Raw genomic sequence first — 24,841 nt, forward strand, 5'->3', positions numbered from 1 at the left:
GCATCTTTAGCCTCGTAACCACACTGGAGGGTATCTGAGAGAAGCACTAACAGATGATGGTGCAGTAAAGACCCAGGGGCATCTATGTGAAGCCAGTGGAGACTGGATGTGTATGCCCTAGAGTTCTGAGGAAGAGCTATGACTATAAGGCTTGGTGATAAAAGTACACCTGATTTTTTAAGGGATTTTGAATAATGAGAAACATAAATTGGAAAAATGAAAGTATCACCCTAGCCACTGAGGGACATTTTCTTTGAATCTTCCCCTGACTCTGACTTTATTCAAATACCACACCCTTCCTGGGTCTAAAATCTCTTGTCAGACACATGCAATTTTCTCTTTTGTTTTCATTAATTTATTCCCGCAAATAATCTCTTTCAGTCCATTTCTTCTCACATCTCCATGTGTGCCCCACCCCCACTCTGAATGCTCAATCAAATTTAACTCATTGACCTTACTCCAAAGCCCCTTCTTTCTTCTCCAGCCTTATCAGGACTTCGCTTTCACAAATTCATCAGTTCAGATACCAGTGATTTCTTGCCCAACTTGACTTCTTCCACTGCCCCTGCTTTCTCCTGCACTTCTGAAAAGACATTGCATAAGCAGCAAGAAGTCCCTGGGAATGAACAATGTGCATTGTTCCTACTTTAAAAATCCTTCCCACCTTGCAGCCTAAAACTGAAAGGTTTGGTGCTTTCCATAATCTTTACATCTTTAAGGGCTGAGCTGGTTGCGAATTTCCTTTTATCAGGCTCTTCAATGTGAAAACTATAGATTAAATCTGAAAATGTCCCTGTAAAACCAAAGATTAAACAATAAAGCTATGCTTAGAGGAACAGAGGAACACAGGAACAGAGTAAGTACTTGGAATAAAATTATTCTTACTCACTTTTTTTAGAAGAACATGTGAAATTACAACCAGTGACTTTTGTCAGCTAGAGATTTGGTAAGTAACATGATTAAATGACACCATCCTAAAATTTTATACAAGAAAAATCTTTTTCTAAGAAATCTCACAGAACATGTCATTTCTGTGAAAGCTTTGGAAAATAAAGTAACATTCACTATATATACCTTTACATAAATTTTAATTAAAATTAAGATTAGAAGCCAAATGTATTAATGCATGTATTAGATAATCTGATAATTTTATGTCTGTTATGAATCTGTACACCTCCTGCTTAGGGTTTTTGAATATCTAATGTGGACTCTGTTTAAGTAGAAACATGCATTTTATCTGTACTTCCTGTTATCACTGAATATATTTGCATGGCAAATCCAAATGCTGTCCTAGCTGCCCCCAAATTTCAACAGGGTTTCCTACTAGATACATATATTTATTTATTTTCTGATTAATAGAATAAAATGGGATTTAAAAAAATTGATTTAGGTAATTGGAATCCAAATTTTTCTCCTTGGTATTAGAGAATGGAAATATGACAATACACATCAGTTTTTTCAATGGTTAACTTTTGAAGACCTTGAAGATAAAATCCCAATGCCATTGTCTGTGGTTTTTGAGAATTCTTAGAAAATTGAAAGGGATGTGCCAGAACCCTGAGAATAGTAGAATGCTCCATGATTTTTTGAAATAGAGAAAGTAGCCTGAAAACTAGTAACTTAGTTTACTAGAATAATTGAGTAACTCCAGAAAAATTGTCAAATATGCTCTCTGAGAAAATTTGGAAGTGAAGTAAGTCATCACTAAGAGTCAACATAGGATTATGAGAACATGTTAATACAGACTGGTTGCATAGAATTTTCAAAATGTTTGTAGAAAATGCACATTTATTTTGTATTCTGAGTACACTGGCTTACTTTCCATATCTGAGGAAAGTCTGGATGTTTGGTTTATATCACCGTACCTTGTGGCATCATTATTTATGTGGAGGCTGTTACTGGAATTGTTTGTAGAGCTCCCATGAGGAAATAGTCACAGCCTACCAGATTTGTTACCCAAATTCAATCCTCAAAGTGACAAGGGCACAGCAGTGTTCAGTTTACTATTTTAATCTGATGAAGTTTACAATAGTTTTCTTACGAGTTGCAAACTCTGCATTTGGAAAATTAGAAAAACAATATTTCCTTTAGTTGGCTTTGTTTGGATGTCTGTGATATCATGGTTAGAAGACACTTCTCTAGTACTTAGAACTTCTGGTCTCTGATGTTTTATCACTGGCTGTGAATCTTTGGAAAATTAGATAAACTCTCTGTGCCTTAGTTTCTTAATCTATAAAATGGGAATAACAGTATTACCAATTTTACAGAGTTACTGCGAAGCACATTAAATGTGTAAGACAAATTATAATATTATTATTTTATTCACTTGCAAACTTATTGATGGTTTTCTGAAAAAAGTGTAAAATTGAACGATAGCATAAGACTAGATTTAAAAGAATATTTAGGTTATTTTTCTTGTTCAAAGTGGAATCTGATTACAGAGGTGGTTGCAGTGAAGTTTTATAGAACTTGGTTTGTTGTTGCAGGTCAGAGGGAGGATGTGTGAACCAATAGAATTAATCATGTCAGAAACATATTGAAGAAAAATTGTTATTAGAAGTCTCTAGATAAAGACTAATTGTGAACCATTAAAATGACCATCATAAATCAGTCAGGGAAAGGAAAAGAAAAAATGAAAAGCAACAAACCTGTTTTCCTTCCCTGATGTCTTAGCATTTAGACGTCAACTCAAATGCCCTTTTTCCAAGGAGCTCTTCCCTGATATCTTTCCATCATCCTTCTCCATCACACTGCCTATTCAGAACTCTCGTAAGTGCATGAGATTATCTTACTGGTTTGAGTATACATTTATTTATTTTTATCTGCCTTCCCTATCATTATAAGCTTCCTATAGTATATTGTTCATTGCTATACTCAGCACCAAGAAGATATCTTAGCACATGATAGATACTTAACAAATATTTGTTAACATATACAAGTCATTTATGCATAACCTATGTTTTCTTATTTGTAAAGCCATACTTCTTGGGCAGCTTCATCTATGTTAATCATTCATGGATAGGATTCTGATTCGATAACATACTTGCATTTTATTTAAATATTATAAAGGGCACTTTGTGGGGAAAGGTTCCTGACTATGAGTCATCAAATGAGTATCTGGGTTACAATATTATGACAATGAACATAAACTTACTTTTTAAAGGCAATTTGAAATTCACATTACCCACCATGTGGATCACAAGTTAAATCAACCTTCAAGCACTCCATTGACTAGACTCTCGCAGTAGATAATTATAGACTTATTGCACTAGCAAATACCATGATAACTAAATTTAGGGTAAGAATACATACAGAGGAATTCCTCAGGAGTCTGCGAAAAAGCTAGTCTCATTTTATAAGGTGTGTTAAGTTTAATGGTTGCCTTTTAGACAAAATGATTTTAGTATAATATAAACTATTTTTCAGGAAAAAAATACAACAATCCTGATTTTAAACAAGTCCATTTTCCTAAGGAATGACTTAGATTACAAAGTCCAACAAAACACAAACAAAGGAGCAAAGCTTGATTCCTAGAAAGCCTCCCATGAATTGTTGAAGGCTGAAGTGGTGAATGAATACAGTATTCTACTGCCAAGTTTTAGCACACTGCTATATCAATGGCTTTCCTTCTGACCAAGTGATATTAGGCTTTTCATACCATATAGTACTCCATTTATTTGATAATATTGGCAAAAAATTATCAGAGAATATAGCTCAGATTGATCTTCTAAAAACTTCCCATTAAACAACAATTTAAAATTTGATCTCCACCAAGGAAAAGATACTGCTTTAAGAAGCACTCTTCTTTTAGAGATAATTTATGGCATAAATTTTATCACTTTATGGAACAAATCTCATTACTTTCAAACTGTATGAGAAATTTGGAATACTATTTCAAAGTTGCTGATGCCTGTCAGGAATCTCAGTGTTCACTTCATTAAAATATACATTAAATTACAGAGTACAAGAGTATTTAGCATCCATTGCCACTACTGTAGCCAGTAATTTGCATGCGGCAGATGTCACCTAATGATCAATACAGCCAATGGATTTTAAACAAAATTCACAATCCTCTGAAAGAAAACCCATTGCACCAGTGATTAAAATGCTCCTCAGTGTCCTGCATCAAATGGGACTGTAGTGATTTCTTCAGTGATCTGCCCTATTGATTGGAGCACATTTGAAACACTGAGGTTGTAAGCCTTACCAAATTATGAATATAGAGCTGGAATTCCTTTAAGAATTTAATACTACTGAAGTAAACAGAAAACTGGATGCATAGAGTTTTCTAAATAACCTCAGTTTGTCAGCAAATGTGTATGATGTTATCATTTGAGTAACAAGTTAAATAATAGCTGTTCTGGCTTTGTCTGAGAAGTTGGTACTTTGATAATACATTATGGAATATTATTATTCAGTTGTCTATCAAAAACCACTTTATGTTTGTTGAAAACAAACATTTTAGCCAGGTGATTGTAAGGAGTACACACAGCTTTGCCCATGTAGATATAATATACTATGTAGGAAATAAACTAAAAATCAGAAATAAGATATATGAATTTAAAAATTATTTATTGAGTATATCTATTAAATGCATAGCATATATAAGATAAGGTATAGAAAGTATACCAAGATGAGCTATATATCTAGCCTGTCCTTAATAAATGACAGTCTAGAAAAAGAAATAAGATATCTATAGAAATAAGTTTTGATTTTGTAAAACAAATTATTTTTCATAAAAATAACTGATGGACCTATTATAAGGTCCTATGGACCTATTATAAGGAGGATAGAATTATTGGAGTTAATCTTTCATTTTTATTTCTATTTATTCTGACCCTAATGTAAAACACAATAATATTGCAAAGAAGTTGATGAAATATCCAATCTAAAGTTATTATTTATCAAGTATAAAAAATGTTCACTCGGTCTTAAAATTTACCATGATAGGGACACCTGGGTGGTTCAGCCAGTTAAGTGTCTGACATCAGCTTGGGTCATGATCTCGCGGTTCATGAGTTCAAGCCCCATGTGGGGCTCTGAGCTGATAGCTAAAAACCTGAAGCCTCCTTCGGGTTCTGTGTCTCCCTCTCTCTCTGCCCCTCCCCCCTAGCAGTCTGTCTCTCTCTCAAAAGTAAATAAAGCATCAAAAAATTAAAAAAAAAAACCTTACCGTTATATTTGCAACACAACAGTGGCATTATATTAATGATTTTTTTCTTTGAAAAAAATTTTTTCCTAAAAATTTATTTAAATGTATTTTGGCTTATTTTTAAGAGCAGGCAAGTCTATAGTTACATACTACCTATTATAATAAGCTGATGATATATAGAACCAATATTTTTCTTCTGAATATTTTCAAGGAATTTCATGACAATAAAACACAGCTTTTTCTGAAATATGAAGAATAGCACACAGGAAAATAAACTGTAGAGAAAGAGAATGTAAACAAAAATATCTTTCTTGAGTTACAATCACCGATGTATTTTTTAAATAGACAAAGTATACTTATTAAGGAAATAACAGTGTATATTTAAGAAAAAAAGAAAGAATGTGTTAGCTGCCTCTACAGTCTTCAAAGGAGAACCCAAAGATATAGACGAAGGCTAGAAGATTTAGAGTGAAGTAAAGATTTTGATAAAGTGTCACACCTATCCTTGTGAAATAGCCTAGAAAACCAACAGCCTTTAGTCCTTCACTGATAAGCTGGATTGACTTTTGGTTTTGATACATTAAAGACCCTTGACGATGAACAGAATATTTTGACTACAGCCCGTATGTCTCCATGGTAAGGATTCTCCACTTATCACCTATTTATGCAATAGGAAAAAAAATGAACAATTGTATAGCTTCAAAACTTTCCTGTCGACACTAAAAAGAACAGATTGTTGATATCAGTTAAAATCCAGTCATCTACACTAGCATTAAAACAGGGCCATGTGTGCGTGGGGGAGAATACATTACCGTTAGAATTCTACAACCTGAAAGAATCATGTTAAGAGACACATAAGACCAGGCCTGTTCTATGAGAAACATTGAAAGGAGATGTTTTGCATGGTTGTCACTGAACTCAGGGCTTTTCAGGGTGTAGGATGTGAAAATATTAGGCCTAGAACAACCAATTCCATTTGTATTGGGAGTACCAATCAGACTTAGTTCAGAAGTCTCTCTTTGCCACTGTCTCAGAATTTCTCTGGGCAAAAATGTACTAAAAGTTGAAGTCTTTTGTTGCCTTTCCATTTGTTGGCAACATTATACTTTTACATATTATGAAAAGGCAGTAATTGAAAATTAATACAGTGAAGTACTTTATAACTGCTAATAATAAAATATATTAGTTTCCAATTTTAAGTCCAAACAGCGATTTCCTTCTCAATGTTCTACTTCATTATTTGATGCTTAATTCATAGCCTACCTCATTCCACAAAAATATGTTGAGATGGCTTATGGGCAATAATATTAGAGTATATTTTAATTTAAAAAGTCTTGACTAATTTCTTGATAAACCTTTGACTTTAGTGTGTATTGGTTTTATGCAGGGTGCAGCAAAAACCGTCAGTTTTGAAACTGTGTATAACAATAGCTAGTACTAATGCCTAGTGCAGTTCGGCCATATGACCCTGTGGAATGAGCACACTTGGAACTCACCTCCTGCCATCAAAGAGTGTTGATTTATCTTAAATTACTTGAAACTGGGTTTTCTCATTTGTCAGGTGGAGGTAATAATAACAATATGAACAGGGCTCAAATTGCATCACTGGATTCTTAGGAGAATGAAAGGAAATGATATAATATGCAAACTATGTAGCCTTGCTTAAAAGACCCTCATTGTTATGGCTTTCAGTGTGACCAGTGTTTGCATGTATGTATGTATGTATGTATGTATGTGTGTATTTATTTATATTTCTCTCCATCCATTTTCAATGGCCATGTATTTATCAAGAGAATATATTGATCATAAATTGTTTTTATTAAATTATGGCATGATTATTTCAATTATAAGGTATTTGAAATATTGAATTTGTAAGGAATATATCTTTTAGAGTTTTAAAAGCAATTTGGGTTGCATCTCTAAAATGTAGCAATGTATGTACTCATACTGTGGTTAGATGAGGATGACATTGGAAAACATTTTTAAATAGTTAATTAGGTTCTTGTTTACTGAGATGAAACTCCAATATTTAATCAGATTCTTGGTCCAAACAGATTTTTAACAGGGTAACTTTAGCTCACCTTGTTTTGAATCTTGATTTACGTATGTTCTAGCTTCAGTGTGAATGTCCTAGGGTCTCATTAACTAAAGGAAAATTCTCTGTGATTGTCCTTTTTCTCCCTAATGAAGCTTTCTAAATCTCAGCAGTCAAAGGTTTGCTATTTTAGTAGGATTTTATTTTTAATGGGGAAAAATTAAAGTTAGGCTGAATACATTTAATTTTTTTTCCCTGTCACATTTAGGAAGGGGAAATAAAACTAATATATGGTGAAAATAAGTGGAGTTCCAGAGAGCTGTGGCTGTTCTCTCACTATAAAGAAAAATGACTTAATTTGGTAACCACTGGAAGTTTTTGTAGTAACTATGGTATTTCCAAGACGGCAAAATCATTATCGAAGTCCATGGTTTGTTGTTGTTTTTAAATTTGTATTTCACAGATGTAAAAATTTAGAAAAACCCTCTAAATTTGCAAAAATATTCTTGGGTGGTTGTCACTGCATTCAGAATGCAGGTGTTATTATTTTTTAATGGACTGGAAGGTGCCTTAGACTCACACTTCTTCATGGCAATGGGAGTTTTTAAAATGAAAGAAATTGAGCCCTCTAAAACATGAAGCAGGGTAAGAATTTTCCTCATCCTAGCATGTATACATTTTCTTCACAGTGAAATATGAAATATTTCAGCATTATAGTTGAACACCTATTGGAGAATATAGGGCGTGTAGACACTCACATGAAAATAAAGCCATCTCTACCATGTCTTGAAAAGCATCCTTAGTGAACTTGTGGCAGCTGGTCAGGTATAATGAGAAGAGCACTAGAATTAGTCAGAAATCCTTCTTTCTCATAAAATAAGAATAAAAATATCTTGGAATGAAATAACTCTTGAGGGATCACACGTGCAAAATATTTTATAAAATTGTCAACTATTATTTGTTTTGCCTTGGACACAGATCTGGTTGTGTCGCTTCTTCATTGGAGTCCCTTTGTGGCTCCCTGCTCAACCCAGGCTTTGGCCAAAGCTCTATGGCCTGACATTCACATCATGAGCTGGACCTGTGTTCCTTTCTCACTCTTTTATGCTTTGCTCCTCTACAGTTTATGCTCTGGCCACTTGGGTTGAGTCATTTGTCTCTGAATGTGCTTTGTACTTACTTTTGCCGGTGTCCCAATTTTTGTCTAAAATACTTTCAGTGTGCTGAAATCCCCACTCTTAAGCCTTACAGACTAAATTCCTCCTTTCTTCGTATGAATTTCTAGTACAGTCGTCACAGGCCACCTGCTATTAGTTGTATCTGTATTATTCCCTTTGATAGACTAGGAGAATTTTGAGGGTCAGATTTATGTCTTACACATTTTGGTACAACTCTACAAAACCTACCACTTCTTCACATGTAGATGATATTTAGAATACTTAATGAAGGGGCGCCTGGGTGGCGCAGTCGGTTAAGCGTCTGACTTCAGCCAGGTCACGATCTCGCGGCCCGTGAGTTTGAGCCCTGCGTCAGGCTCTGGGCTGATGGCTCAGAGCCTGGAGCCTGTTTCCGATTCTGTGTCTCCCTCTCTCTCTGCCCCTCCCCCGTTCATGCTCTGTCTCTCTCTGTCCCAAAAATAAATAAATGTTGAAAAAAAAAAATTTAAAAAAAAAAAAAAAAGAATACTTAATGAAATCAAACAATGGGTTATGTGAGTTGAATTGAAAAGATATAATAATGAACTGAATACCTAAGAAGATAATATGCATATTTTCTTTTATTAATATCACAGGAAGTATATTTATTATATTACATTAAATTAAAAATACCTACTTGTCACACTATCAAAGGAGAACACGAGGGAGATCAAAATAATGGAAATTTGTATCATCTTTGCTTATCTGTTTCATCTGAGAATTCTCAGTAAGTGGAAAGTTATTAAATTATTATTCATCAATACAAACAACAAAGCTGTACTGCTTGAAGGCAAGTGTGCAGAGATATATGACTTAATATTGTTGCCAAGTATGTATAACAACAATTATAATAGGCAAATCTAAATGTTTTTTTAAAGTTACATATGTGAAAAGAGATACCTGAGACCACCTATAAGTGAAGTTGGACCTATATCTATCAGTATCCAAAATGTTTAACCTTCAAAGAATAAAGATTGGAAAGATTTGATGACAACACAATTTGAGGGAAGTAAAAGGGAAGAATAATTTTATCATAGATCAGGGGTTGGCATTTCTGTAGGAGACCAGATAGTAAATATTTTTGACCTATGTGAGTCATATAGTCTCTGGGGCAACTACTCATCTCTTCACTACAGCTTAAAAGCCACCACAGACAATACATAATCATAGCTTAATAATCATAGCTGATTTATGATAAAAGTCTACAAAAGCAGGTGGTAAGTTGGATGTGGCTCATGGATTATACGGTGTCAATCACTTACATTTTTGGTTATATGTAGCTGGCATTATTATGATGAAGAAGGAGAGGTAATTTTGTCAATTCAATTGTTTTATGCAGCACAAATTAATTGCTATAAACAATCATGTTAATGTCAATGTTGGAAACTTAAAAAAAAGCCAGAAAATAAAGGAAGAGTTGAGACATATAGACTTTTATCATTAACTGCCCATAAGAGTCAAATAAAGAAATTAGGGTATCGTGAATCATTAGTAAAGTATTTCTTAAACTGTGTTTCTTTGAACTCTTATGAACTTTAAGATGTTAATAGATGTTCTGAGAAAAAAAGTATTCTTCTGTCACATACATTTATAAAATGCTATATTAAATATAGTTTATTGGTAATAGTAATAAAAATGTCAAGTAGCCTTTATGAATCCCTTATTGTATGCCAAGTAGCTTCTACTATTACAGAGGTAGAGTAATACACCTAAGTCACTTGGCTGCTAAGGGGTGGAACCTACTCTAAAATCCAGTTTTCACCTCCCTGTCAAGCTCATTGCTGTTGAATAATACATACTGGCTCTCAAACCTTTTAAAATGCTCAAGCAGTGTCAATACACTAATATACACTTCACATTTCTAAGAACTGTTAAAGGATAAATCATTTCTCAGATTTACTTGCCCATGAAAAAAAATCAGAAATCCTTACTGAGAATCTCACACATTGCTTGTGTTTCCTAGAAAAGAGTCTGGAAGAGGCTACATACATCATTACAGTGATTCCCAAATCTAGCTGATCATTAGAATTACCTGGGAAGCTTTAGAAAAACATAAATGTAAATAATTTCAACCCAAATCAGAGAGGGAAAGGTCAAGGAATCTGAATTTTTGCAACATTCCTTCCTGAGATGATACTGAGCATACATCAGTCTACGAATATTTCTTTGTTCTAATGCCATGGAACTAGAGAGTTTTGCATACCTCATCCATTTTTCACATTCCATTCCTGTCTCATAGTGTCTCATAGTGAAAGGCAGGTGCTTGCAGAGTGAGAAAATCAAGAACATGAGTCCTCAGTTCCTAAAATCACGAAATACATGGCAAGAACAGCTAGTTTAGTTCCTTTGTTACTTCCTAGTATAAAGTAGTATCCATGAAAATAAAGAGGCACTGTTAATCTGATGGGATTTTATTTTAATTTGGCCTATATTATTTGGTTTAATTATAGAATTTTTCATTTTTAACGGGGGTCCCCTTTTATCAGAGCCTTTGCAAACTTCGATTTCTTTTACAAATTGTATTCTATCTATGTCAAAGACTGATTTTAGATATGCCAATATTTTATTGTTCTTGTCTACTTGTAACTCTGTGTTGTCATGGTGATAGGTCCTGATATCACATTTCTATAGACAATTAGCTGAAATAAATCTTTGCATCCAACACATTTATTGGAAAGGAAGATGCAAATGAGTGATGTTTTCTTGTTAAACCTGAACATAGTAAAATGTAGAAAAAAGACCACAGGAAAGCAATGTATTAATATTGCCTTTGCAAATAATGAGCTATGTCATTATGGTCTTTTCAGTAAGTTTCAGTTGTCCTTTGTTTTATCATCTGTAAAATAAGGAAGTTAAGCAAAATAATTTCAAAGTTCTTTTTTAGATCAAAAATTCTATAATCAACTCTTAAAAGTAGGAAGGATCTTCACTACAAAAAAAAAAACCCAAAACATAATGCTTGCCTTTATAAATAGGAGAATGTACACAAACTCATATACTAGAAAGCTAGTCTCATACCAAGAAGTAACAATGGTAGTCAAAGGTCAATATTAAAAGGATTGAAAAGTACCAAACAAGTAATGTTTAATTAAAAAAAAAACACAAAAAAATGTATAAGCAGGTAGAATTGTTAATTAAAAGTTGATATGTAATACTATAATTTTCAAGTTCCCAATACAATTAGTTTTTCATAAGATGTATATGATGACATTATTGCATCTACCCTATAGTTAGTTATAACAATTAAAATTATTTGGGTTTTGTTTATGGTCACATACATAATCGGGGGAAAATTAAAAGTTGTGTTCATTGGACTTTTTTCCACTTTAGACAGCTTTATACAGGCATAAAATAATATCTGAAAACTTTTTTAGGGGATGAATGATTTTTCTTGTTACTTTAGTACTTTATTCACTCTTTTCATAGTGTCATTAAATCCTTTCAAAGAAAGCTTTATTGTGATATATTCTATACAGCAGGCTAGAGTCAAGGAAATTGACAATGGAGGTGTGTTGGAGTGAAATTACTGATGCTAATCAGCAGTGATGATAAAAGTCCAAAGTACAGACTCTAAAATAAGCCAGTCCCCAATTAGTAATGGCCATTTTTGAGAAAGATGCTCTGGATAAGCCAACCTACTGATCACTTCAAACTGTCTCTTAGTTATTTGTTTCAAGCTCTTCCTGGAAAGCTTGGCAAAATACAACTAAAAAAATAAACCAGTAAGTTTTTCTTGTGCTGTCCTTCATAAAACACACTGCCTGATATATAAATCAAGCTGTAGGAAAACAAAACTAAGCAAAAATATGGTCAGGGAGAATAAGGAGGAGTAGAAAAAAGGATTTACCTAATCTTAAAGTAAGATTTTCTTAAAGAAAGAACATTCCTGGTCCCTCAAATTTCTTTCACACACACACGTAAACACACACACACACACACACACACACACACATGCCACAAATCAATGCATGTATGGAACAATTTCTATTGCGATGGTATGTATTAGAGTATCTACATAATTTGCATAAAATATGAGACCTGAGCTATGAAATAAGATGCAAAATAACAGAAAAAAATTATCCTTGCTGATGTCATACCATTGACAGATTACATATTTCACAGTGAGTAAAACCACCATTAAAAATGGACAAATTTTGAACATTTCCAAAATCATGTACAATTGGAGTGAAAGTCTGAAAGGGAGACTACCAGGTCTCTCTTTTCAGTTTCATTTTCTCACACTATTAGAGAGTAAGGAACGGGCAGTGATGTCTGTAAACAGCTGATGGCTGACCTCAAGTCTGGGGTAATCACTAACAGTGACAAGCTCCGCAAATCTCGGATGTGACTGCAAATCAAACACCGATCACCCCCTGTGCACAGGGCACAGAAGCCCAGTCACAAATCTCTGTAGTCATACTTATCACACAGTTATCACCATTAACAGCAGCATCTTGTAATATGAAGAACAGCAATAAATATCAGTGGGTGAGCATGAAAAACTATTTTTACGTACAGCTATCCAAAGGGCTAGCTGACCATTAATTCCCTTAGAATGGTCCCTTAGCTGACCATTAATTCCCTTAGAATTTAAAAAGCAAGAGACTTTTGCTGACTGGAAACAGATTATTTTACCCCATCCACGGGTTAACTTGGAAGCCATATAATCTTACAATTGTACTCCCTCATGTTAAATGTGTTCAAAGAAAAGGATCATTCCCAATTATCACAAGCTTTTGAAAAAATAAAATGATTTTAAAAATCTGATCTACTCCCATTTAGGGAAGTTCTATAGAACTAAAAATGCCAAGGGAGCACAGTGTAAAAAAAATGAGAAAGGGTGAGAAGAATTTTATAAATTTAAATTTTAACAAAATTAACTTCTAATCTTTGAAATTGGTCAGAGATTTGAACAAATTAAGTAGAGCTCCCACATTTGCTTACAAAGATGGGAATTCCCCATAGAGAATACCCACTTTGAGTCTGTTCTGCATGCTGGGGCTGACACTCAGATGAGCAATAGGCATTACTGATTAGCATTACTTAATTTTTGATATTTTGTAGCAACTTGAAAGGCTAAGCCATTCCTGAATTTACTTAAAGGCAATTTTAACATTAAAACCCACCAACATGCTCTGCAAAACAAACTGTATTTTACAGAGTCAGCAGGTTTAGGAGTTAGTCTTCTCAACTTCTCAACAAAGATCCTCAATTATCTTTGTTGTATGAAATTACGATGTTTTCTAGGACTTTTTTTGGTGGAATCGTACAAATGCCCCTGGTAACTCCATTAACCATTTAATAGTTAATCTTTTGGAAAGAATCTTTTAAAATCCCACTCATTTTCAAAATCTACCTATTTCTGTTATTAAAATAACTGCAACCCTCACACCTCTGGACAGATGTATTTTGTACCCCATTACTTAGTGCAGAAATCTTAGTTTCTGTGCCTTTCATAGAAATTGATACAATGGCAGGGGGTGGGTGGGATGCAGAGAATTGTGTTTCTGTAAAGTGTCTTTACATTTGAGTCTCTCAACTGAGCTTTCCTCATAGCTTCAATTTTCTCCTGTTTTTTTTTCATATATTTGATCATTAGCTCCTAGTACATGTTGCCTTCCATTCTTTACCCATATTAAAACAAACTGACATCAAATAAATCTCCCAGACCTAAATTCAAAAATCCTTTCTATCCAAACACTTTTACATATTTAGTACCACCATATTGGATGTTAATGATGGGGGGGGGCACAGATTAATGAGAAACCTGGAAAACCTGTCTTCCTACGAACATACCCGTTGAAGGCAAGTCAATTCTAAACCTTACCTGGCATTGACATTATAGGTGTGGTGATTTGGCACAATACCCCAAGTGATCACTTTTCTGTCCACATTGCTGCTTTCTTCAAGATTTAAATATTAAATACAAAATCTTGGGCAAAAACTAGGCCGCTTATCCCAGCCTGAAAACATGTTTTCTTAAAGCGACAACATATATACAAAATATGCAGCATGAGAAAATAATCACACTAAGTCCTTTAAAAATAAAAATCAGCTGCTTGACCAACTACCTTCAGTTCATAGTGGGAGAAGCACCGAGGCCAGTGCCTACAGAGGAAGGCATGTGGTGGGCAAATCCAGATCCTGAGTTAGGGACACTGGGTGTTGCCTACAGAAAATCACTTTAAAATGAGGCTGGCTATGCAAAGGCTGAAGTAAGATCTCTTGCAGCTACATATACACTAAATCAGTGTAAGTTTTTAAAGTACTAAAAAATAAAAAAAAATCCAAAAAAGGCTAATTCTTCCTGAATGGGAGTTATAAAAATACTGAGCAAAATAAATCATTTCTCCCTTTGGGAAACTCAGCATGACATAGTTAAGCACAGAGCCAAAGCTGATGGAGTCTGTGTTTCCAATCAACTTCTTTTTTTTTTATGAAACGCTATTGTAATTTATTATTTATACTCCTTATGTCTTAAGAAGTAGGTTCCAGTGTCACTTTGCCTGGATATACATAAAAGAAAGATGAGAGAACCTACTACACAGTGACCTTTATCTTAATACAATATTACCAGAATGCTGGAAATTTTAGAGTTTTCTAAAATAGTAGAGAGAAATCCATTTTCAAAGCTTGCATCAGTAAATGTTGAAAAAAATTCTTTATAAATAACATTATTCTTATCAGGTGACACATGTGGATCAATTTACATTTGAATATAGTAATCAGAAAAGATTAAGTAGGGACATACGTTTTGCAACTGTATAGAGTGAGACAGAGCAACTAAAAACCTGGTGGTCATTGTAACACTGGCATGGAGACGGAATCCAAGATGAGCCTTGGTTAGGAAGGGGTAGTGAGGAGGAGGAAAAAGCAGGATGGAAATAGAACATGAACAATGTGTGTCATCTTTAGGGACCCAAAGAGCACTCTTTATCTGAATTTTAAGTGCTTCTTTAATTAGAATGAAGAGATCAACATGCAAACAAAAAGAAACTAAGCATTTTTAAGGGAACTTGAACTTTTTTATTCTGTGGGTTTAATTAAGATCTGACCTATTATGTCAATTCACCAAAAACGCACCGAATGGTCCACATGGTTGCTGGCATTGGGAACAGAAGAAAACCCTGTCCCCTAGCCTCAAAGAGTTCACTGTCTAGTGGGAGAGACAGGTAGTTTAATATTCTATTATTGCAGTGTGATTGAGGCAATAGAAGTGGTGAAGAGCTTAGATTCTGCAGCCAAGCTGCCTGGGTGTGAATCCTAGTTCTACTTTATAGCTGTGTGATGTTGGACAAGATAGATACCTTACACTTTGGTGCTTCAGTTTTCTTATCTGTAAAACAGTGCTAATTAAATTTTAACCATCGTAGTGTTATTATGAAATGAAATAAGTTGTAAGACACACAGAGGTATTGATAGTATCTGGCTATGATTTCTGTTCCTGTTTATAATGGTATGTGCAGCATGCTGTGGGAACATAGAGGAACGTTGTGAGACCCAGCCAGGGATGCAGCATGGAACAGTCAGAGAGGGTTTTCCAGTTGAGATGAGATTTAAATGGGGTTGTGAAATAGCCTAGTAGGACTTACACAGGGGTGTAAAGGTTAAAAGTATAAGACAGCACTGCAAGCACCCAAGGAAGAGAAATCACTGAGAGTTTGAGATACTTGAAGAAATCAATGAGTAGAATCGAGACTATATTAGGAATTTAGATTTTTATCTTAAAGACTTTCCTGAATGTTTTTATCCACATGCATGTTGCTCATCTCATTCTCTGTTTTCTGCAACAGCCCCACCTCCCTAGCCATTAATTTTTCTTCACCTCTATTCAGTTCTATACTTGGCTACAAGGTAATCTTACTTAAAAAACACTTTTAACTGGGTCATCTCTATGTACAACAACCTGCATTTACCCCTTGTTATTCTTTAGAATGAATCTAAATATTTTTGTCTGGTATTCAAGTTCCTCTTTCCTCTGTCCAAAAAACAAGTACAAATTTTCCTCTCTCTTATTGTAATAGCATTCTAGTAATTTCCAGCTTCCTGTTATTCCCATCTCCCACCTCTCTTTGCAGATTTCACACTAATCTCTGATCTTGCTCAAGCAGTTTCTTCTTTGGAATTTTAATCTATCTCGATCAATTTTAAATTACTTAAGAATAGGCTCAACTTTGACCATGATGAAGAAAAAGAAAGTTTCTTTGACCAAACATCATATCATATTTATATGCTTCTGACAGCATAGTGCCTTGGCGTTGAGCTTCACGAGCACATACTTTATTTTAAACTGAATTTCCCCTCCATTCTCTTTCCCTATTGTTCATACCTTCCTTGTGAGTGGAGATTTTGCCTTATAGGTATCTTACTTTCCAATGTAAGTATGTCTACAGTATCTTGTATATCTAATAGCTTAATAAATGTTTGTTGGATGAATATATTATATGTAAAAGTATCTCCTATTAAGCCTTCTTAATAACATGCCAAGATAATTATGTGAAAGTTCCATATATCTTTTGAAATTAGTTACTTGTCTCTTGCAAGCTAAATTGGAAGAGAATCAAGATGATATGATGGCTGATATTTACTTAGATATATATAGGTCACATAGATAAGTAGAACATTTATAAAAAGTATTGGATTTCTTTCAATGCAGTGACTTTTAAGGTTGAACTTTCATTGTAAAATGTGGGTGAAGACATAGAAGAACTGTGAACTTAGAGTAAATCCCTGGACATTAGAGTTTAGAAGGAAGAGAACAAGTATTTAGTCAATATCTGTTGTGTACCAATCATCACAAGGCTGCTAATTTTGCATAAATTATCTCTTTCACTCATTCTAATATATCTTCCTAAGAAAAGACGTTATTATTGTGGCCATTTTATGGCCAATGCAGCTCAAAAACTTAAGGAGTCCTTTCAAAGACTTACATGATGATAAATTTGGGATTTGAATCCAGATCTATCTGACTTCTGAGCCAAAGTTCTCTGAGAGGTTGTTAGAATGGCAGTATTGAGAAGTAAGTTAAATAAACTGACAGTTTTGGACAAGTAACAAACTTTCTTGGACTTAGTTTTTCATTCTTATGAACTTTCCCTAGATAACCACTAAAGCTCTTATAATTCTAAATCCTTGTGGAAAAGTGGCAACTGTTTTCTTTCATTCTTTTTTTTTTAATCACATTTAAAAATCTTAGGGCATAGAGAGTCAGGTAGAAAAGATGTGCACATCAGGGTTGTGTATTGACTATAGCAGGGACATATAATTAGAGCGAAGTAATTGTCAACTTTTTCTTTATATATCTCTTATTGTTTGACATGGCAAAATAGGTATTACATTTACAGTAAATTTAAAAGTCTAATAAATAGAGGGAAAACTGCCTCTTTAGTGGTGAGTTGACTAAATTCAAATAATCAGTCAATATCTATACTTATTTATTAAATGTTGATAAAATTATATAAATCTCCGAAACATTATTCAATGTACTTTTTTTTGCTTGGGTTAGGCTATTCTACAATGCCTCCTTGCACTCTACTCTCAATAAGTATGCATGTGAGAAAAGAGTGATACGATTCTAGAACCATGTGTAGAATCAAATCGTGTTGACTACTTGCATTGAGTTTAATTATTCTAAAAAAGTAATAGTTAATGTCAAGATGTATATTTTAGAGACCATAAAGCTGTTAATAAATGTACTATACTGTTAACTATTGTTTGTTATAAATAATGATTTTACTAGACTCTCAGTCTTTTACTTCTCATTATTGTACAACAAAGTATTGTCTGTGAAAGAGAAAAGTCTAGGATAACATTTATGTATAGGAAAGTTGAATGTAATCATTATTAAATTTCTTCTCATGCTATAAGGAATCTAGTTAAAGTATTGAGTATTCTTGGGTAAATTACAACTAGCTTGAACCCATAACCTGGAATGGACCGGATGCTATGAAATGTCAATACACAGAATACTCTGATCATGATCAGTTTAAACCTTTTATCCACATATTGACTTCTTCCAGAATTTGACTGTTGTAGAAAAGGAAGTTGGGTTAGTGCTAAAAACTGAACATTCTTCTCTCAGTCACACTAAAAAGTAGCTATATCTTCTTTTGCTTATAAGGTTCTGAGCACCTTTCACAGAACTTGGTTAGATGAAATGAAAGTCTTTCATATCAAGCCATCAGAATGACAGACACTCCAAGGCACAAACTGCCATTACATTTAAGGAGAACATTTTGATATATTAATTTATACCTTCAGGGTTCAGATCTGGCTTATAGGACATCCTAATTAAAACTAGCCATTTGAGAAAAGAGACTCAAAGTGAGATAAAAATGAATTCCAAATTATTTAAAAATATGACACAAGCATAAAATAAAGACTGTGAAATACTATGGAGGCTTGAAAAATGGTCTTTTTTTTACTACCTTTGACAGGGACTAAAATTCAGTTCTCTTTGGGGTCCTGCAAGCAAAAACTCTAATGAGCAGAGAACACAATGCGGATGGTACTCTACAACAAGTAGTCCTAATGCATATTCGTAATATAAAGACCATAGCTCAGAAGTGCATCTCACTTGCACTTGCATTTCCACACACTAAATATAATTCTAGACTATAGTTAAATGGCTCCAAGAACAGGCAAATAGACCACACACATGTGCGCAAGCAACACACACACGCACACACCACACACGTGCGCAAGCAACACACACACATACAACTTTACAAAATTTAAACATTAAACACATAGCATACAAACAAAATGATTTCCCTCAGAAAACATACTTTGTAATAATAGAGAAGAAGTGATTAAGGGCAAAAAATGCTATTAAGCATACTCCATACTTCTGTAGGAAGAGGTTATTATTGTGAAAACTTATATATTGATCAACAAACCACTTGGTTATTTGCTGACCACAGTGGTACTTAGGCTAACTGGAATCATATTGTAAATTAAAGGGAGATTTAAAAATAATTTCTTCCAACTTTAATGTAGTAATCTACTAAGTATGTGGTATAAAAAGTTAGTACTCAATAAATATGGAGGGTAACTCATACCTTAAATTCCTCCAAGATTTTGTAATTTTTCCCATGATATTCACAAAAGTTTTTCACTTCTTTGCACTCAGGACAGCATCCATTGTGTTCCACTTTAGTACATTTTGGGTGAATTTTAGGGCATTCTGGCTGATCACAAACAGGTCCATCCAGAGCACAGACACATGGACAGTTGGAATGCCCTGGGAAAAATCGTTCTCCCAACTTGTATACAAAGCCGCTGTCATCCACACACCCTTTCCCTCGATAGTCATCAAAGATCAGATTGTCATTACTGGAGGTCTGGTCACCTTCATCAGCAGGATAGTCTTCATGACTGATGGCAGCAGAAGTGACTAATCCAAGGATGACCAACAGAAGTATGCAAGCTTCATGAATATGAAGAGCCATCCCCCTCCTCAAAGGCTTCTGGATGTGCTCCTAATATTAAATATACTCAGCTCCTTCCATGGGAATACAAGAGGGGTAGGCTGAAAATAAATATTTGAAAAGAATAATTTGACAAATATAGAGAGAATATGGATTTATGTAAGTCCATGTTCTTAACCTTTTTATTTGGAATCTATCTGAAAGATACTAAGACCTCAAATAAACTGAGTTCATGCAACTATCTACACTTTATTATAAAGTTTGGTGAGTTTATTCTTGGCAATATAAGCATTAAAATTTGTCCATCATTTCACGTAGGAACCTTAGGCTTGAATTTGCCTTCTTAATTTCAAAGATCTGGCTATGTTTAAATTGTAAGAAGTGGTTTACTGAGCCTCAAAAGGTGATTACAAGTAGTTAAAAATGGCTCAAGAATGTCTTAATTCACATTCTCTATTATTCTTTGAAATGGATTAGTCAGTGATAGAATATATGCTACAATTATCTGTATAAAAACTAAGAGATTAGTGAGAAAACTTCTACTTCTAAAAGAAAGGGAAGAGACCAATAGTTGAATACAAATTACAATTGAGATGAGCTAGTATAAAGGCCTTCCTACTTGACACCCATAATTGGAGAACAACAATGATCTCAAATGGGATATTCATTTCAGAGAACACAAATCTGGATTTTAAAACATAGCTTAGAAGAAAAAATAGTGCAACTATTCCATAGTGAATAAGGGAAAGAAAAATGTAAATAGTAAATAGTACACTACAACTCCATGTATTGAAAAGGATTTGCTAAAAATAAAATGTATTTGTATTGTCCACAATTTTATTTTACTCAGGAAGTAAGCTCCTAGTGGGCAGGAATGATGTACTTGTGATTTTTTTTAACAGGAATTTGAGTCTATTATTCATGGAATACTACTTGAATTAATTACTTCAATATAAAATATATACCATTCACATAGTCTTGAAAATATACCCCTCTTTTGATATCTCAAACATATTTGATTTAGGCAATTTGCACAAAAATGCCAATATAAAACTGTTTATTGAAATTCCTTAAAATAATAATGAGTTGTTGCCATTCACAGAAAGTATAACTAATTAATTTGGTGACATTGACTCATATAAACTTCACTTAGTGCTTGGTGTGCAGTGTTGGTAATGGGCTTCTATTTAAATGTTTAGAGTGACTAACTCATACAAAGGCTCTGGGGAAACTGTGACTTTAAAGAGTAATAAATAAAAAAAAGTGTTGTTAGATAGTTCACTTGTCTATTTAAATTCTATTGGCTTTATGCCAATATTGCTAATATTGTATATAGGACATTTTCAGATCATTTATAAATGTTGCTTGTTCGTATACTTTCAGATTGTAAGGAGTAATGATCAATCATCTCTTTTCAGTATGACCTATACAGACGATAATTTAAAAACAACATAAAGATAGCATTGGGACACTTCATCAACTATTATATTTGCATTTTAAGTAATATATGCAAATTATAGAAATAGTAAAATGGAAGGTAGTATATTTATGCCCTCCTTTAAGAGAAAGCTGCTTTCTGACATTAGGATTCCTTTTGGGTAGGTAATGATAAAGAAGATAGATTTATTTTAAAATATGTCAAAAATAATGAGTCATGACAGAACACAAAAAAATGCAAACCTATAATTCTACTTGAGAAGCTGGAAGCTCCCTTTGACAAAGCATTTTTTCCTTTAAATTACTACAGAGACCATAAACATAACAGAAGCTTCTGAAAAAAGCATAAATGTATTTTACTGATTAAGGCATGCATTTATACATCTCACATATTTATAAAGTTATCTTGGAAGAAAAGGAAGCTATTGTGCTTCCTTGTAGTATTCCAGTAGTGTCTGTCAATACATGCAAGATAAGCCATATAAAATACACATATCATTCTGCTTCAAAAGGACATAGAAAGAAATTGATCTCTTTGCAAGCTACAGGTAGGCATTAATGTATTGTGTTATGGTAAATGTAAACTTAAAGGTAAAAATAGGGGTATAATGGCTACTTTATATAAACCTTAAACGTGTTTTTATTATATGAAATACATTTTTAAATCTGCATGTAGAAAACAAGGTTTTCTTTTTAATGTAACAAAGTTCCTAGGGTATTAAACATTCCCTTTTCATAATAGAGCTGCTTTAGTGCAGTTAAAAACACTATTTAAGGGAAGAAATATTAGAGAAATCAAAAAAAATGTTTATCTGAAGATTTTTAATAAGTAAGCAAACACTGCTAAACTGAGGATCACTTTCCAGCTAAACTTTCCCCCCTCCCCATATTGCTACATATGATTTTAAATGACTGCATCTATTTCTTTGAGAAAACAAACATAACTCATGTCATAAGATACACTTACCTAATCACTCTGGAGGTTAATGGTGGTGGTGGGAGTCATAGACCAACATGAACTAAAAGATCAGGTATGTTTTAGGAAAGCAGTTCCTCTTTAGTTATCCAAAGAATACATTTTCAGGCATGAATTAAAGGTAATCCATTCTCTCTACCTCCCATTTCAAAACACAGTCAAGAAGCAGTCTCCCGCCCTTCCAGAGAGAAACACAGCAGACACACATAAGAAAGATGCTTTGGACCTGTCTTCAGAATTCAAAGCAAGAAGCAATGCTGGTCCCGTAGAAATCCAGACCCCAGTAGCAGAATCATGTTGAACTTATATTTAGCATTTTCTCAGATCCTTCTATGAAATTTACCGGCTGATTACACCTCCTCCACACATGAGTTCACTTACACAGTGTTTGGTACGGCAGTAGAGGTGATTTGGCTAGGCTCTGAGGATCACAAACAGCAATAGCATGCTGTAGCTTAAAGCCCACTCCGCTGGCAGTACCATCAGCATCATCCACAATATGTTTCTTGAATCCCCTCTTACACACCAGAAAATACTAACTGTGGACGTGAAAGAAAGGAGCAACTTTAGCTGGGTTTCTGCATCACTGAGAGCAGTTTGCAGACTGCTGATTTGGAGCTCATTCGCCGGCAGCCGGGAATTCCTCAGCACCACGGACAGCGCCAACAACTGGCTTCAGAGCCCAGCACGGTCGAAATCCGGAGCTGCTGCTTTAGACCAGGCTAGAGTGTTCTCTAAAGCAGTCCCACTTTATACAGCTGATGCATGCATTAGGAGAGGGAAAGCCCTTTTACATACGAGATACTTATTGGTATTGAAATTACAATAAAAACACAAACATTGTAATTATACCTAATGCATTCTTAGATGGGCTGCAGAGATGAAAGTTCCGGAAAAGCGTTGAATTTAGATTTAAGCCATCTGCAGTCTTGATTATTATTAATAGATAAGGCATAATCATTGTCAAAGAATCTGTGAAAACATATGCTCCCCGATTTTATTTGACCCTTTGGTTGCAGAAGGACTTTGCGTATGCTACATGATTAAACTTCAGGTCTTCCTGCAGCTTGGATTTGATTTAAAAAAAAAAAAAAAGTAGCCCTGTTCTGCAGTTTGTTCTCTAACATTCAAAATCAATCTCCTGTAATTCATCTAGTCTGTCATTAGGCGTCATTGTAAAGCTGTTTCTTTCAAACCCCTAGCAAAGATGCTCTGTCTCTAAATTCTTATCAAAATGGGAAAGAAAAAGAGACCCAGACACAAATAAATGAGCAAAAGTTATTTTTTTATTGGTAACAGTACGAGCACTAAAATACATGTCCAAAGCATGTTTGCAGGCAAATTGTAAATGTTACCTGCTTGCATATTTAACCAGATATTTCCTGATCTGGTACTACGCAAGGTATTTTCAAGCCTTAAAGGGAATGCCCTCTGTAGTGGGATATGCTGACCATCAAGACCACGTTCGAACGGTGCCGTCAGAACCTCCGGAAAACAAATACTCTCCGTCATGAGAAAACACGACTGTGTGAGCCTCACTCTCGTGGCCCATCAATTTGTGAATCTGCCCTGATTTAAGATCCAGCAAATGGATAACCCCATTGCCACTCGCCTGAGCTAAAACTCGACCTGAGAGAGAAAGAGAGAATATCAAAGTTTAATTTCAAGCAGTCATAGTTTATAAGCAATGGAAACAGTTTCAGTTGTAATTCAACACTCATGTTAGATGTCAGTCATTAAATATGAGCTCTCATCTGTGTAGGAAATAATTCCAGTCAAAATGAAGACATGCCAATGGTTAGATTATAAAAAGTTTAAAATAAGGAAGTAAAACATAATGCTCTACCTCCTTTATATGCAGAGGTCATCAAATGCCCTGCTACTCTCTTTATATTGGGAATTAGTAAAGAATTTTGAGAAGATGAGGATGAAATCAACTGAGCAATGCAGGTTTATTTTTCAAGTCAATTATTTGTGAAAAAAATGTCCAAAAGCATAGGTTCAAAATCTATGTCCCTATATAATGGATAATTTACATTTTCAACTTTGCATTATACTTTAACTTGTTATAATTATGCTAAATCTTTACTTAATTATAATATACATTTATGCTTTAAAAACTTTGACACTTATGAACTTTCTTTTGGAGTTGGAGTGAAAATAGATACTCTCATTTAAACGATGACTTAGGTTTTTTTTACTCTAATTTAACATTCAAAATTATGTTAAACTAAATTTATATTGCATAAGAGCTAAATATAGCACAGAGTATTCTCATAATTTTTATACTGTATAATTTTTAGTGAATAATTTCCTTCAAGTGAAAAACATATCAGCAATCCAATGCTAATACTTTTATTAAAGTAGTAGCAAACTATCAGGAAGTTTAGAGGTAAGTAAAAATAATAGAATAAGTTTATATAAAGTCAGTATGTGGGGTAGATAAGCATAATAGTACTATCTGTGGGATTATCTAATCATACTTAGAAGGCATATTATTATTCCAGTAATAACATTTAAAATTAATTAAACTCTCAACATGTTAGATACTAGATTTAGTACCTAGTATATGAATAACTTCATATAATCCTTACAAGAATCTAATGATGAAGAAAA

The 24,841-nt window shown here is 34.0% G+C and overlaps 2 protein-coding genes across 3 annotated transcripts in view; both read right to left on the reverse strand.

Annotated features, from left to right (window-relative positions):
- The window catches only part of VWC2L (von Willebrand factor C domain containing 2 like), a 156,992-nt gene extending 137,159 nt beyond the window's left edge, over positions 1 to 19,833 (reverse strand). The window contains exon 1 of the mRNA XM_047873379.1: positions 19,444 to 19,833. Coding sequence (XP_047729335.1) covers positions 19,444 to 19,833 — 390 coding nt within the window. The remainder of the gene's footprint in view (positions 1 to 19,443) is intronic.
- Positions 19,834 to 23,493: 3,660 nt separating this feature from the next.
- SPAG16 (sperm associated antigen 16) overlaps positions 23,494 to 24,841 on the reverse strand; it is a 1,004,778-nt gene continuing 1,003,430 nt past the window's right edge. For both annotated transcript variants that reach the window (XM_047872137.1, XM_047872136.1), the window contains one exon: positions 23,494 to 23,854. In XM_047872137.1, the coding sequence (XP_047728093.1) occupies positions 23,679 to 23,854 (176 nt within the window). In that variant the 3' untranslated portion in view covers positions 23,494 to 23,678. The remainder of the gene's footprint in view (positions 23,855 to 24,841) is intronic.

This window comes from Prionailurus viverrinus, chromosome C1 (assembly GCF_022837055.1).
Source record: "Prionailurus viverrinus isolate Anna chromosome C1, UM_Priviv_1.0, whole genome shotgun sequence".
NCBI classification, from domain to species: Eukaryota; Metazoa; Chordata; class Mammalia; order Carnivora; family Felidae; genus Prionailurus; species Prionailurus viverrinus.